The sequence below is a fragment of the Cucumis melo genome, chromosome 4 (assembly GCF_025177605.1).
Source record: "Cucumis melo cultivar AY chromosome 4, USDA_Cmelo_AY_1.0, whole genome shotgun sequence".
Lineage (NCBI taxonomy): Eukaryota > Viridiplantae > Streptophyta > Magnoliopsida > Cucurbitales > Cucurbitaceae > Cucumis > Cucumis melo.
Window position 1 is genome coordinate 32,938,937 of NC_066860.1, and position 16,594 is coordinate 32,955,530.

At 33.9% G+C, this 16,594-nt stretch overlaps 2 protein-coding genes across 8 annotated transcripts; both read left to right on the forward strand.

The window, feature by feature from the left end:
* The first annotated feature begins 2,042 nt into the window (after positions 1-2,042).
* LOC103486537 (nicotinate N-methyltransferase 1) lies at positions 2,043-4,758 on the forward strand. Of its 2 annotated transcripts, none has more exons than XM_017044110.2 (4): positions 2,043-2,587; positions 2,679-3,015; positions 3,355-3,425; positions 4,314-4,758. In XM_017044110.2, the coding sequence occupies exons 1-4, from the start codon at positions 2,174-2,176 to the stop codon at positions 4,611-4,613; spliced, it is 1,122 nt and encodes a 373-aa protein (XP_016899599.1). In that variant the 5' UTR covers positions 2,043-2,173; the 3' UTR covers positions 4,614-4,758. The 2 variants fall into 2 exon arrangements, with proteins under 2 accessions (XP_016899599.1, XP_008442758.1); XM_008444536.3 differs by having other exon boundaries at positions 3,361-3,425.
* Positions 4,759-7,191: 2,433 nt separating this feature from the next.
* LOC103486536 (sporulation-specific protein 15-like) lies at positions 7,192-15,266 on the forward strand. Of its 6 annotated transcripts, none has more exons than XM_051084155.1 (12): positions 7,192-7,594; positions 8,255-8,452; positions 8,639-8,761; positions 8,982-9,019; positions 9,107-9,279; positions 9,603-9,773; positions 9,860-12,528; positions 12,619-12,708; positions 12,814-12,959; positions 13,254-14,061; positions 14,147-14,374; positions 14,465-15,266. In XM_051084155.1, the coding sequence occupies exons 1-10, from the start codon at positions 7,514-7,516 to the stop codon at positions 13,492-13,494; spliced, it is 3,930 nt and encodes a 1,309-aa protein (XP_050940112.1). In that variant the 5' UTR covers positions 7,192-7,513; the 3' UTR covers positions 13,495-14,061; positions 14,147-14,374; positions 14,465-15,266. The 6 variants fall into 6 exon arrangements, with proteins under 6 accessions (XP_050940112.1, XP_050940114.1, XP_050940109.1 ...); XM_051084157.1 differs by having other exon boundaries at positions 9,860-10,702; positions 10,844-12,528; positions 13,254-14,374; XM_051084152.1 differs by having other exon boundaries at positions 13,254-14,374.
* The last annotated feature ends 1,328 nt before the right edge of the window (positions 15,267-16,594 follow it).

A 16,594-nucleotide genomic window follows, 5' to 3' on the forward strand; every position in this document is an offset into this window, starting at 1 on the left:
TGAAATTTACTGAACCTTTATATAATATATATTATAGATTTATAATTGAAAATGCAGCTGTGAAGGGACATAGACACATAAAGAAAAATGGACACTGAAATTTGTTGACCACACCACAACAACACAACAACATCATATAAAAAAAAATAAGTGACCTTAAAGTCAATTTCACGCGATTTTATGGTTGAGACTAAACAAAACAATAATAATAACAATAATTCCAACTACATTGTTATGAATTTTTCTCCCAGTGTGCAAGTTTGTCATCCTATGCTATACGTCATCCAAGTGTTTGTGACAGAGCCATGTGGTTTTGTTTATTCAATATTCAATTTTCTTTCATTCACAAAAAAATGAAACAATAACTTTTATTTTTTTAATCGATGTTTTTTCATTGTCGTGCCTCACTATTCTTAATGAAGTATTTATACTGATTTATACAGAAAAATAAATATATTCATCTTTTAATTTTTTTTTTCTTTTTTATCATTTGAAGGGTTTATTTTCGTGTATAATATGGTATATATTTTGAAATGTGATCAATTATTTAATTTTATTTCATAAAAATCAAGTTAAAATGATGTACAATGAGGATTTTCCTCATTATTAAAAAAGAGATATGGTCATTCTTCCCTTTGTATTAGATACTAAATTTAACGTCAATGTGGGCGGGCTGTTTTGGTTATCCGATCATGGAAGAAGCCCGGTTGTAGTGGGCCACTTCTTTACTCGGCCCACATCTAAATGAAGCATTCTAATCGAGCCCTTCCCCTACTTGAACAACATCGACCCATTTTAGGGTCCAACATTCTTTTAGGATTGGAATAGGCTTACTACAAGAATAACCATTTTAAATTTGTGATTTTGAAAAATAACAAAATAGCTTTTCTTTTTCTTCTCCAGAAAATAATAAAATAAAATAAAATACAATAAATTTGAATTTGCAAACCCTTGAAGTACCCCTATACACATAGAACGTAAGCTAAAATAAAATCACTTGAAACATAATTACAGTTACTTACTTGTCCAATAAAAATTAGAACCCTTTGTCTCCATTTTTTTTTTCGATTCTCCATATTCTATCTTACGATTCTCTCATCTTCTTTCGTCTCCATTTTTCATTTTTCTTTTTTGATCTCATCTTCTTCAAAAACTAATGTCTACCCTTATCTTCTAATCCCTTATTATTCCTACATATTATATCTATGTACGTTAACTTAACTCTCTCTCCCTCCTTCAAATGCTCCAATCATTCCACCACCATGTTCATTAAAAAGTATACTTACTTCTTTCTCCTCACGTCTAGAACTTAGGATACATTTATAAATATAGCAAAAAATATTTATAAAATATAATAAATTTTCAGAGCTATTACTGACATAGAATATGAAATTAACTCACTACAACTTAATTATTATATTTATATGCTTTTGTTAGACTTCTCATACAGACAAACAAGACACCTTCTTTTCTATTTTTAAAACATTAGTTGCTGGATTAAACTTGCACTTTTTAAAATATACTTTTTGGAACAACTTTGAAGTCAATTTTTTTAAAAAAAGTATGATTTATTTAACAATCTTATATTATTGAAAAATAAATTTTTTTGGAGTTTTAAGAAAAACAATTAATTTGTTAAGAAAAAACAGCTCCATAATTAATTCCAAATTACCATTTTCCATTTTGGAGTTGGTCCTCAATTCCCAAAGTAGAGTTTGAGTGAGGTGTAAGGTTTAATGGTGGAAAAATGAGTTTGCTTTCAATTTTTGTCATTCTTTCTCAATGTATAATGTATATGTTGTGTTTTGAAAGAAACGTTTGGTGGGGGAATCCAATTTTGAGACGAAAGAATATACATATTTTTCATTACTATCAAAATTCATCTTCATTTATTGAAATTTATAACTCTTTTAAATTAATTAATTAATTAATTAATATACTTCACATTAGAGCCAATTTTGAAATCTTAAAACACCAAAAATTGAAATAAAAAATGAAACGAAGGTAAAAAATTTAAAACTAAAATTGAAAAGTAAATTCAAAATTTACTTTTGTACTGTGGATCTTTGTTGTTTTATCTAAATCATATCAAGTGGTCATCTTTTAACTTAGCATTTCGTACCACTCCTTACAAAATACACCATCCATCCAAATAGTCACTCCCAATATCAAAATGGTCGTCGGAAAGGAAACGGCGCCGATGGAGCAACACAACGCCTCCACTACTGCCGACAGTGAAATCCAAAACAAAGCGAGATTGGCCATTCTAGAGCTCGCCAACATGATCAGCGTTCCCATGTCCCTCAACGCCATCGTCCGTCTCAACGTCGCCGACGCCATCTGGCAAAACGGTTCCAACTCTCCTCTCTCCGCCTCTGAGATCCTCGCTCGCGTAGTTCCGTCCGGCGGTGGCGACGCTCATAATCTCGAGCGCATCTTACGTATGCTCACTAGCTACGGTGTTTTCGAGGAACATCTCAGCCCTAACTCATCTAACCACCGGTATTCCCTCACTGACGTCGGAAAAACTCTAGTCACCGACACCGATGGCCTCTCCTACGCGCCGTACGTGCTTCAGCATCATCAGGTGCGTGACTGATACGTATTTTGAGATTTCAGTTACAACAGATCTGTTTCGATTCGTAACGAAATCATCGTGATTTTCGCTTTTTTTACAGGACGCGCTTATGAGAGCGTGGCCGCGAGTGCATGAGGCGGCGATTGACTCAACGACGGAGCCGTTCGTTAGAGCGAACGGTGAACCGGCGTACAGTTATTATGGGAAGAAAACGGAGATGAACGAGTTGATGCAGAGAGCAATGGCGGGCGTATCGGTGCCGTTCATGAAGGCTGTATTGGACGGCTACGATGGGTTCAAAGGAGTTGAGAAATTAGTGGACGTTGGTGGAAGCGCAGGCGATTGCTTGCGGATGATTTTACAAAAATATCCTTCCATTAAGGAAGGGATTAACTTCGATCTGCCGGAGGTGGTGGCTAGGGCTCCTCCTATCCCCGGTGAGCTTAATTTCTTTTTCATCGTCCTTAATTTCTTTTAAGAATGCTAAAAAATAAACCTGTCTTTCAAAAGTCATTTAGAAATGATTATTAAGAATTTGTTTTAACTAACAAAATAACCGACTAAGATTTCCTTGATCCTGTACTTTAAATTTGAACTTTTGAATTTATATTGTGCAAAGTTCATTTATTTTAAAATTATCTTAGCAACATTTTCATAATTTCTTAATACATCAGCCCCTTTTTTTTTTTTAAAAAAAAAGTTTTTAAGTGTAAAATTGTGAAAAAGAAAGAAAAAAGAGGAAGAAAAAAAAAAGGGGATTTAATGGTGTGGTAAAGTGACAGGGGTGAGTCACGTTGGAGGTGATATGTTCAAGTCCATACCGACCGCAGACGCTATGTTCATGAAGGTACGTACGACTACGACGTGTTTATATAGCCTTTTTACTTCTTCATTCTTCTATTAGTGATAAAACAGAACAACGAAAAAAAATATATCTTTTCAGCTTAATCCTCGCACGTGATCCTTTTCCACATTTGATCGACGTGTCGATTGATAAACCTCCCCATGTGGGGACCACACTTCATTCACCACCCTGACCCCACCATTGCAACAAAAAGTCATGAATTAATAAATAAGATTATTATATCCCTGCCTCTGCATTTTGGTTACACTTTCTTTTTCTTTCCTATGTTCATCAATTATTTAAGCTATCCCTCTCCATAAAAAGAAAAGTTGAACTATATTTTATATGTAAACAAACTATAGTTGTAAATTTCTTGTGACTTAAAATAATTTTTTTAAACTAATGTTCAATCCAACTATATGACAATTGAGTTTAGTTTGTTTGGTTTATTCAATTAATTTATTGTTTTTTTTTGTTTTAAAAAGAAGTAGAATATTATTTAATTTTCTATACATTCTTTTAAAGATTATCAACTCATTTTAAATTATATCATGAAAATATTGTTTCTAAAATGTTAAAGCATTTGTAGGAAAATAAATAATTTGGAAAATCATGAAATTAATAAATTGAAATTAAAAATTGTCTTGATAATTATATGTTTAAGTACAAATAAAAGACATAAAACATTTATAAAAATACTACATAGGTTAATATAGAAAATGAAACATCTACTACGTGAAGGACAACTTCTTATAAACTAGAAAGATATATTTTGAAATTTCAGAAATTTCTGAATACCTCCATCTATATATCCATGTAAAATTGGAATTTTGATATGGATACTGAGATCCATATTTTAATCCACCTAAATTATAATTAACTTTTTGGCAGTGGGTTCTATCTACGTGGACGGACGACGAATGCAAAATAATATTGGAGAATTGCTGCAAATCTCTCCCGGTGGGAGGAAAATTGATTGCCTGTGAGCCGACATTGCCGGAGAAGACGGATGAAAGCCACCGGACACGTGCTCTTTTGGCCAGTGACGTATTCATCATGACCATTTACAAGGCTAAAAGTAAGCAGCGAACTGAGGAGCAGTTCCGGCAACTCGGCCTCTCCGCCGGATTCTCCGCCCTCCGACCATTTCATATCGATTACTTCTATTGTCTGTTGGAATTCACAAAGTGAAATGTTTTATAAGATTTTTTTTTGGGCATGGATTTATGTTACTGTTTTCCATGAAATTTGAAGAGATTTAGACTCGTACATTAGTTTTTTCATTTGTAGTATTTTAATTGCTGTTTTAATTGAAAGGGAGACATTTTGAAACAAATACGAGAGTGAGAATACAGTTTAATATATATAATTAAGGTTAATTAAAATAATTTTAGTGTTGACATGAACTTGTGTTATCGGATTCTTAATTTTATTGAAATTTTGTTTAGAATTGGGTGACTTTTAAAATAATTATAGACACTTGCATTTTTTAAAAATCAGCTATCAAAATAAGTAAAATAGTATTTGGTAAATCTTTTAATTGAGGATCCATAAAATTGTAAAGTTGGTAAAATATATATATTTATGGTAAAATTTTGTGAAGTGAATTTTTGTTTTTAGTGAATGTTTGTATGAAAGGTAAATAATTTGTATTTTTTTATTATTAAAAATCCCCATTTTAATTTCAAATTGAAAAAAAAAAAAACTAATCATGGTGTGTTGTGTAATTTAGTTATAGCTTATTATTTCAATTATCTTTTTTAATAGTTTCTATAACATATTATAATGTTTTTTTTTTTAATTTTATGATTTTAACTTTCAAGTAATTTTGCTAAACGATTTGATAAAAGTTCAATAAAAGTAATTGTTAAAAAAAAGTAGAATCAATTAAAATTTGAAAATAAATGTGACAAAATATATATTATATGAAGAATTTTATCATAATATATTTATTTAATTGCTTAAAATGAAAAAAGAAAAAAAAGAAAAAAAGAAAAAGAAAAAGAAAAAAAAATGAGAAGCTAATTAATTCTAAACGTTTGTATTTATCCTTTTCTACAAGTTGGTTAAAATTTAAAAATTACCAAATTCAAACGGTGTTTAAATAACAATTTGGTCTATAAATTAAGGTGTGGAGTATATAACAACTTAAATACCTATACTTCTATAATTTTAATTCAATGGTTTCTAAATGTTAGTGAGTAATTATTTAATCTTCATTGTTTTAGCTTATAAACACATATTTTGTCCCTTATTTAAAATATTATATATATATATTTATAAATACAATCGAGGGCACATCTAAAAAGTTTCGAATTAACACATATCTCATGGTTATTAACATACTGATATGTCAATTGAGTTATACTTGATCTAGAAGGATATGAAGCAAAAATATACAGTATAGACGATTTTCCATATTATTTCAATACGACTATTATTTTCTTTATATGCATATATAGTTCTAGCTACAACAAGAGCTGCAAAAACTATAGCAGCAATACACTCGAAAGGATAATCTCAATATTTTCTATATGTAATCTTTAATATACACGTTGGGGTGAACGAACACTAAGATGGAATAGATCCGTTAATATGTTCAATGTATTTGTTGCAATATGATGCGAGACTATTCCATTTGAAACAAAAGGATTAAATCATGCTTTAGGACATTAACATTATTGGAGGAGGGGGAAACAAGACACTTAAGTAATTAAGATAATACATTTGCTATTTGTGGATCATTACTCTTCTTGTGTATGTATTTATGTGTGTGTATATACTATATATATAATGGATAGAATTGTAAATAAATGTTATATCATCATGAGTATGATGTTAAGTTAATTAAACTTGAATTAAGTTATGTTATGAATGTGAGAAAAGCATTGAATGAATTTGGTAAGTGAAGGAAGAGGAAAGGAAGAAGGGATGGGAATTGATTTTATATGAGCAATATAATAATTTGACAACTAGGATGTAGTATAACACATCCATTTGAACACTAAGTAAATGTTAAAATACGTATCATTATTAGACACATAGGAAATATGGACAAATATAGAGAGGAGAACAAGAGATAAAACACTTACCTGTTAGTACTAAAAGTAAATATGAACATTTACTTAGGTGTATAATATTTAAAATAGTATTTAAACAAGAATATTAAACAATAAGATAGGGGAGATTGGTTCGGTTGGATGCGATGGTGGAGGGTGGACCAACCAAACCATCCACACTCTGTAAGTTTCTGTCTTCTTCCCCGCCCCTTATGCTTCGCCACCTATCGTGGGTTCCACCCTTTCCTACACATTCTTTTTTGTTTTCTTTTCCTATGTGGATAAATATATTAGTGGAATTTGAAACGAAGTGTGAAATTAATGAAATTAATTTAGATTAAACTGAAATTAATTTTGATAATAGAAAATATAACAATAAAATTAAGACAAAAATATGAACGTAGTTAATTATGAAATTAAATTATATTGAGGGGATTCCCATAAATTAATAAATATAATTTTTTAAAAGTCGGTTTCAATGGACCGGAAAAACGCCAATGGACACTTTGGTTACGTTTTTTCCGATTCTATGGAAGGCCAATGAAGGAGCGACACGAGCACGAATCGGTTGGATGTGTCTGTGAACTGCCACGCGTGAAGTGTTATAAGCGAGTATGGAAAGTTATGTACTCGCAACGGTTTCTAGGAATAGGGGATTACGGCTGTATTTTGGATCGACGACATTGTATCGTCTTCAACAACTATAAATTCCAAAAAGATTTCTCTCTCTTGCTTTTTGGAATTTGCACATGAAAACGCTTAGAAATGGCGGAAAATAATATAACACCTTTCCTAACAATGACCATTTAGCCAACGCTCTCTTTGTCTCTCTCTCTATCTCTTCTTGTTTGTTGTCTTTATAGTCATAGTTTTGATCACACTTCGTTTTCTTTCTCTCTTTCTTCTTGGTAATGACGAAGACGATGATGATGATGAAAATTGAGAAGGGATTGGAAAATTTTCTCTACCTGATTTGATCGAACAATTGTCATTAACTGAGTGGGTGTGAGAGACAGAGAGAGCCAAGGGAAAATGTTCAGGTTGCACAGGAACCGGCATGCGAAATCAGGGGAGAAATTTGATTTCAAATTCTCCAATTTCAAGGCGACCCAGGTGCTTGTTTTTAATTTTATGTCCTCTGTTTGGTTCTGGAGCGTGAATCATTGATATTCGTTTTCTTTCTTTGTTCTGATAGTATATTTAGTGATGAGTCTAAGTTTATTTGACTTCCCCTAATTCAGTGTGATTTGGGTTTTTCATTTTGATAAATGATATCGCGATTGGTGGAGATCCTATCTAGTTTTATTAAGTAAAATGTGATTGAAGAAAACTGGGGGGGGGGGGGGGGGGGGGGGAGGAAGGGGGGGGGGGGGGGGGAGGAAGGGAATTAAATGGGATTCAGTGAAATGTTTTCTGGGCTGTGAATTTGCGGATTTGGGACTGTACTCATTTTAAATGTTTTCATCGAATCAATGGATTCGGAATTAGGATAAAGAGGAATGGAAGTTACTGATTTGGTCAACGATATTTACTTGTCTTTATTGCTGCCTTGGATTGGAACTTAGACTTCAAATTGCGTTATTATTTTGGTGATACCGATAACTGATAAGTGGACTCGGTCAGGGAGTTACCCGATAGTCACTGCTGATTGATGTTTAATGTGATATTCAAATCCTGTCCTACCTATCCTTTTCCTGATTTGTGTGGAGGTGTTTATTTGTTTTGCTTCATATCACCATAGAGATTGTCTTTTTGTTGCTTGTATGAAAACAGGTGCCTAAAGGTTGGGACAAGCTGTTTGTATCTGTAATTTCTGAACAAACTGGGAAGACAATTATCAGGTCAAGCAAAGCATCAGTTCGTAATGGAAGTTGCCAGTGGACTGAGTCTTTATCGGATTCCATTTGGGTTTCACAAGATGAAGTTTCTAAGGAGTTTGAGGATTGTAATTTCAAGCTTGTTGTGGCCATGGTACTGTTGTTTGAACTTTATGAGTAAACCATGTTCATAAGAAATTATTCCTCTTGTCAAGCCGTTGTTTTCATGACTATCCTTTGTAATTTGGTTTTTTACATCTTTAACATTGATTTATTGCAAAGATGAGGAACTGATTATGATAGCCACTAGGTCTAATTTACTTCTATTTTCCAATCACAGGGGTCAGCAAGATCTAATATTCTTGGAGAGACTATGGTCAACATGACAAATTACATAGATTCCAAATCTTCTTCCACAGTCTCACTTCCACTGAAAAAGTGCAACCATGGAACTACTTTACAAGTAAGCTCCATTCTTTTTAACATTCGTACATGATGAGGTTTAGATGTATGCTTATTAACTTCTGAAACCAATACTTGGAATCAAATTTTACAAATTTCATTCTTTGGTTTAGTTTGCAGTCAAATGTACTAGTTTTAGAACTAATATCTGAAGGCTTGCTATTGATCATGGATTATATAGGATTCCTGCCTTTAAAAAGTTTACTTTGTCATGTTTGCAGATGAAAATCCAGTGCTTAGCTTCAATATCAAAAGTAAGGTCCGTATGATGGGATGGTTTTGTTCTTTTTTGTAAATATTTGATCATATGTTTGTTTGGGCTTTAAAATTATTGAGCACATTCCAGGAGTGGAGAATTTAAACATACAGATTCTCCAAAACAAGACTTGAAAAAGGAAGGTCATGACTCAGATAGCTGCTCTGATATAACAGATAGCCAGTTGTCGAGAAGTATTGGATCTTCCTCTGGTGCAGATTTATACTCTAGTTTACACTCCGGAGAAGCTAGCAGCAAGGCAAGTTTATGTCTGTCATCAAAATTTCTCTCATTATACTTCCCATTTACTGGTGCTCCTACAAATTAGTCCTGTTGCATGGTTAATCGAGTTTCTGTCATATTATATTAGACTTTGATCAGGATATTATATTGCGCACTTACCGTTTGCTTTCTTAATATGTTTGTTCATGAGGCATGGCAATTTTGGTCCTAATTAACAGGATGAGGATGCCTCATATAGACCATGTTAACATGATTCGCTGATTGATCCACAAAATACAAATACACATAGCTAATTTTTATTAATTACACAATGATTGACATGTTTTAATCTGTTTGTAGGAAGCAAGTTTCTCTGCTTCCTATTCACAGCTCAGCAATTCTTCATCTGAGGTTTATGAATCCGTAGAGAATGACGCTGCCAAAAACAATTATAGTGATATTCAAAGACAAGATTCGGTGAGCTCACAGAATAGTGCTCCTTGTTTATCTCCTAATTCTGTAATTACTGGTTCAGGTAATCATTCTTAATTTTATGTCAATATTTGGCAATGTCATCTTTAAGAATGTATAACCTTTCATGTAAAAACTTTTTGGAAGCAGCAGAAGCAACGGCTATTGAGGAACTTCGTGCTGAAGCTAGGATGTGGGAGAGAAATTCCCACAAACTGATGGCTGATCTTGATCAGTTGAAGAAAGAGTTTTCAGATCAATCTGAAAATCAGGAAAGTTTACATGCTGCACTTTCAGCAGCGACTGCAGAATGTGATGGTTTGAGAAAAGAACTTGAGCAACTGAAATTGGTGACTGAGAAGTCAACACAGAGACAGACAAGCATTGAGGATTTATCATATCAAGATGGGGAACCACACATCTTGAAAGATGAACTGAAGTTCCAAAAAGAAACCAATGCTGATTTAGCTCTGCAGCTAAAGAGAAGTCAAGAATCAAATATTGAGCTTGTGTCCGTTCTTCAGGAGCTAGAAGCAACTACAGAAAAGCAGAAACTTGAGCTAGAGGAACTTTTGGCACGGCACCAAAAAGATGATGATATCGAAAATATTAATAAAGAAAACAAGAAATTGGTGCTTCAGTTAGAGCATGTGAAGGAATCAGAGAAAAATCTTCAATTGAAGGTTGGGGTTCTGGAGAGAAACTTGGAGGAAGCAAAACTTGATTTACAGAAATCTGAGGTCTCAAATAAAAAATTCCCTCAGGATACTGAAAGGCAATACGATAGTCTGCTAAATTCTGAGGAAAATGTGGGGTCCTTACATTATGTAAACATAAATCTAGTGAAAGAAATTGAAATGTTGAAAGAAAAAGTGCAGGAGTTAGAGAAGGATTGTAATGAATTGACAGATGAAAACATAGATCTCTTGTACAAGCTTAAGCAAGCAAATAGCGACTCTAAGGGGGGAAGTTTGGCTCTTAACTCCACAGGTGGTGAGCTTCTATCTAAATCTTTTGTTAATTTTGGATTTGAATCTATGAAACACAGACATTCAACACAAATTTCAGAAGAAAAATTTGAGAAAAATCCTAATGGGATTGAGAATAACGATGGTTCTTTCAATAAAAAACCAGATAGTATGAAATTTGAGCTGGAAATCAAAGTTGAAGAGCTCAGCAGGGAATTGACTGAGAAAAAGCTGGAGATTGAAAAACTCGAGTCCAGCATTTTATCCAAAGATGACGAGATTAAGATCCTCGAAGGTTTGCACAAAAAATTACAAGCTAAGTATTCTGATCTCCAGAAAGAAAAAAATCAGATCGAGGAAAAGATGGAAGTCATACTTGGAGAAAGTGATAGCAGTTCTAAATGCTTAAATGGTCTGCGGAATGAAGTAAAGGCGCTTAGCAACAGTGTGGATTTGCATGTTTCTGCAAATAAGATTCTTGAAAGTAAATATTCAGAACTTCAATTTAAAAAACAAGAACTTGATCTCCATGTATCTCAGATTGAACAGGAACGCATACGGTTGTCAGAAAGCGTATCTGTTTTGGAATCTCAACTAAAATACATGATGGGCGAGAAGCAGTCAATTTGCCTTGAGTTAGAAGACTCTAAGTCTCATGCTGTGGGTCTCCAAGATGAGTTTGATAGACTGAGACTCGAGATAGAGACAGAAAATGTTGATTTGAAACAAATGTTGGATGACTTGCAAAACCAGTGTGCAAAGGCTCAAGATCAATGTGAGTACCTGCAGAGAGAAAAAACGAAGTTGGAGGCTGCAGCTGAGCATCTCGTTGAAGAACGAAACTTGGTTCAAAAATCAAATGGAGAGCTGAAGAACAAGAATTTCGAGTTGCATGAGGGTTATTTCCGCTTGGAATCCAAAGTGAAGGAATCGCTTGAAAGGTCTGCACAGTATTTCAGAAGAATTGACGATTTCGAAGATTATCTCTCTCTTGAGTTGGATGATTTCGCCTCAAAAGAAAGATTCCTATCTTCGGAATTAGATTCAATCGTTGAAGACAACATAAAATACAAAGAGAAACTTGCCATGCTCGAAAGCTTGTATAATGAAATATATTTGGAAAAGGCAACTGTAGCTCAAGAACTTCATGGATCAGTTGTGCATCGGACCAAGCAAGTTTCAGCAGCAAAGAAGGATTTCAACATCATGCGAATGGAATCTGATGAAAACTTAACGGCTCTGATTAGTGAGCTTTCCGTGTCAAAACAAAACCAAGAGACACTGATAGCTGACAATGAAAAGTTACTGAAGCAGTTGGAAAATTACAAATCACTTGAAGTTGAACTTAAGAACTCTGTCAATGACCTTGAACTAAAGCTATATGTTTCTGAAAAAGAAAGAAGGCAGAATGAGAAACAATTAACTAACTTAAAAGTTCAGTTGCAAAAAACAGCCCATTTTCAGGATGAGGTTTTTGCATCGAGCAATAAGCTTGAACAGAAAACAGTTGCTGAGTTAGAGGACAGCAAACAGAGCGGAATTGCCTTGGAAGAAAAGCTTCTGAGACTAGGGAGTGGGTCAGTAATGGAAGAGACATCATTTCCAGGGATTGATGATTTAAGAAATGAGCTCTGCGAGATTAAGAGAATGAACAGTACGTACCAACAGAAACTGAAAATACTTGAGGAGGAGAAAGATGGGTGCCTAAAAAGATCTCAATCCCTTGAAGCTGAACTGAAACATTTAAAAGAAGAAAAACAGATCCAACGGGAGTCTAGCAGTGTAAGGATTCATAGTCTTTCCAAAACCAACGACAAAAACAGGCCCAGTAAAGACATGAAGCCTTTAAAAGTTAGTATATTTTACTGTTCATTTAGACGTAGAATTTGACTTTCATACTGTTTATAGGAATTCTGAAAGCTAATTGTTTAAATATGACAGAATGATGCGGTAAAGACAGTTGGTCAAAATCACAGTGGGAAGAAGAAGCCTAAGGACCTTAGCAGCGATCAATCTCAATCTCAAATTAAGGTATGGCATTAAAATCCCTCTCTTTATTAGTGCTTACAAATACTGCCTTTTTAATCTTCCCAGGTACAGTCTACAAGGATGGCTTTGTAACTTCTTATTTTATAGTCTCGACAGGATGATAGTGGATGTGATATTGATGACGAAGGGCCTCATGTTCCTGAAGCTAAATCAATTTCAAGAATTCAGATGCTCGAAAAAGAACTTGCTGAGGCTTTGGAAGCGAACAAGAAATATGAAGATCAGCTGAGCAGGTAAGCGTAAGACCTAAGAGGTGCTCGGTTTTATATTTGTTCTATTATAAACATGAACTGTAATACACTTAAGCCATTGGTTCCACAATTATTCTTCTATAGACTTGTGTACCACCACATTCCCAGTTTCAGAATGTCGCGTTTATTGATTTCTAAAAGAGAAACCTGGAATGGAAAGTAGAACCAAGTTGCTTCCTTGCACTTCATTCATTATAGAAAGACCTTAATCTTCATTGCTTTACGATTTCAATTTCTCATTCTAAATTTTCCTCCTCTCTCTTCCCTCAAATTCAGGCTTGTTTCAGACACTCAAAACAACAAAGAAAATTCTCCCATATCAACAGTTGAAGGCGATGTTGTAAAGACAAAGGAAGGATATGAAAGCCTTAACTCGGCTCTAGAGGCGGAGTTAAAAGACATTCGTGAGCGGTACTTCCACATCAGCCTCAAGTATGCAGAAGTCGAGCATCAGCGAGAAGAACTTGTTATGAAGCTCAAAGCAGCCAAGAACAGCGGAAGAAGGTGGTTCTCATGAAAGTCGATCCAAAAAGTGCATATATTATCTTTTTTTGGTTAATACACACCATTCTCAGGGACACTTCTCCATAAGTCATTTTTCAGTTCTCAAATGACTCGAGATTGAATCCGGCTGGAACACTGGTTTTAGGCTAACACCAAGAGATCACTAACATGGAAGATACATGGTTGTTTGAGAAGGGAGGAGATGGAGAGTGATGAAGATTGAAGACTAACCTGAAGTTGAAGAAATCAGGCTTTGCAGTTTCCATTGTTTCAAACAAGTTAAATTTTGTGTAAAAAATAAAAGGCAATGATGTGAAACATGGCAATTCTAATTGTATTTTCCACTAGCAGAATGCTGAAATTGATATCTTCCATGCCCCTATCTTTTCCAAAGAGCCGTATATGAGTACACTACTCTTGAAGTCGCTACTCTTTGTAGATTTTTCCTTCATATAATAGTCTACGTAGTGGTGATGGCGTGATCGATGTTGGAATTTGTAGAGATCTTTAATAAATTTGTAAAGCGGATCAACTCACTTCATTTTTGGTATCAAATAATATTCTTCTGTTGCTTCCTCAGGTATCCATTTGTCTTGCTAACCTCATCACTTGAATATTTTACCTTTTATCTTCATTGTAAAAGCTAACTAATGGTGTGACCGAAGCCTTCTCCAAGTGCCCAGACATTACGCCATAGAAACTGAAACTGAGCTTTCAAGACAGGCTGATTTTGATACAATTATGGTAGTCGCGGCTCTCATAAACCCATGGAAGATACAGAGCACTTCTTGCAGATTATAATGCTGAAATATTCAGTTGATTCAGGTTCATTTCCCCTCTATCTACTTTGAAGAGACACAAGCCACTTACATGGCCAGTTGATTCAATACTTGGTATATTTAAATTTCCTATGGTTAAAAAAATAGTTACGAGATAAATGGTGCATACTTGATCACTTTGCTGAAAAGAGTGAGATTTGGCAGGTTTGTAGGGGTAGCTCTGTGGAGCAAAAGCCTAAGGTAGGGTTGTTGAGACATGAGAGGCAAATGCAATACAGAAAAGGAACAAAAGAAGGGAGATAGTGTTGTCACACTTGGAACAACATAAGAAGGTGGTAAGAGTATATCCCTTGGAAGATGCTGAATTTGTTCACGTTGCCTCCATTTTTCACTCTTTTTTATCTTTTTTTTTTCTCTTTTTCCATGTCATGCTTTACAAATAAGTTTTCTTTTTAACAAGAAAAGTGACCACACACCAATCTTGGCGTCACGTCAGTCTCTTAATTTGCCTTTCTTCTCTGCTCTGCATATCTCCTATAACAACCAATGCAACTTCTTTAGCTAACCCTCTTTACAACAACACCCAACCCCACCACCACTTTCTTCCTTGCCACTCTCACTGGCCACTCCAGCAGTGGCCGGCGGTGATGGAGCTGTCACTTTTGGTGGGGAGATGGAGTGAAGTTTACTATGGTATGATGATGAAGGTTTGTGAAAGTTTTGTGTGTCTTCTTCAGTGGGGGCAGAGGAGATGTTTGTCAGTTCCTCTGGTAAGGGCAACTCCCATCCTTTGGCATTTCTCCAAATTCCCAGAAAAAGAAAAATCCCACACTGTTCGTCGCTTCTCCTGATGTGGGCATCGAGAAAGTTCAGTACTTTTTTTTATTTACTCTTTGGTATTTTTTTTCTGATTTTGTTTCCTAATAAATATATAAATATTATCAATGCCGTGTACTCTTTCTCCTTGTGTTGTTGGAAATTTGAGATTATATGCTCTTTTCTTTGATTGACTTCCAACGATTATTTGATTCTGTAGAACCCAGCATCTGTTTTGTGGAATATGATTTTTTTTTTAATTTTAAAAAAGTAAATTATAATTATTTTAAAAAATAGAAAGAGTCAATTGGATCAACTGGTAGTTGGCAGTTGGCGCCCATTTTCTTCAACTCCACGGTCTTAACTAAACGTATAACTTCCCTGCCATGGGGCATGGGATTTTTCTAGTTTCACAATGGGAGTATCATACTTACTTGCTCACACTAATAAACTATAGTTTTGTCTTCTTAAATATATGTGGATCCCATCTTATTTTTATTAATAATAAATTTTATATTACTGTAACATGTGAATTATTTTTCTCCTATTTGATTGAGCTATCTTTCCAATTTCTCTAGTGAAGTGGGTACATTGTAATGATTAACTTGTAAACATATAAAGAATTTCTAATCTATATTCATATTTGATTTTTCTTTGCCTTAAAAAACTTTGTTTCTAAGATTTTCACAGGAGAATTATCTAATTTGGAACGTGAGATATATTTCAATATTAACAATAACATGAGTAATGCAGTATTAGACAATAATTACATGAATTAAATAGAAAAACAACATGTTCAAGATTTTTTTTTTTATTTTAAAATGTGGATGTTCGACAAAAGTGAATAAAGAATCTCAATCAACCCTATCACTATAGAACTATTATTAATAATATAATAGTGATGATATAATAATAACAACCTTTACTAATAAAAGTTTCTTAAAACGGCCACCAACGACAAAATAAACAAATTAATATTATTATTAGCCAACCATAAAAAGTAGTAATTACAAATAGTCAAACCATAAAATCACACAAATGACAAATCGTTGAAAGGATTCATTTCAAAAAATCACAAAAATGACAAATCGTTGTAAGGGAATTTTTTAATAAATTGAAAATGATCCAAATACCCCTCAAACTAAATTACAAAAACACATAGTTCATCCAAATTGCTCTTCCTAATTACTTTCATTCCTACCTACTTTGTTAAGTCGATTTTCTGATTGGTTTTCTAATGCGTTATTATATTTAATTTTGTAGGAGTTGCTAGATGATGTTGTGCCACCATTAGAAGATGCACGTAGATGCTTGCAAAACAATAGTTAGCGCTTAATAACTTGAGCCTAACAATCAAAGAACAAGTGCAGTATTATATATATGTAGATAAGTAGAACTAAGAATGAAAAATATTTTAGCAACAAAAATCATACACAAATGCAAGAAGCTAGATCATTTAGGCAGATGAGACTTCTGAAATTTGATTTCTTCATAAGACAGACATGTTGAGGTTTTATA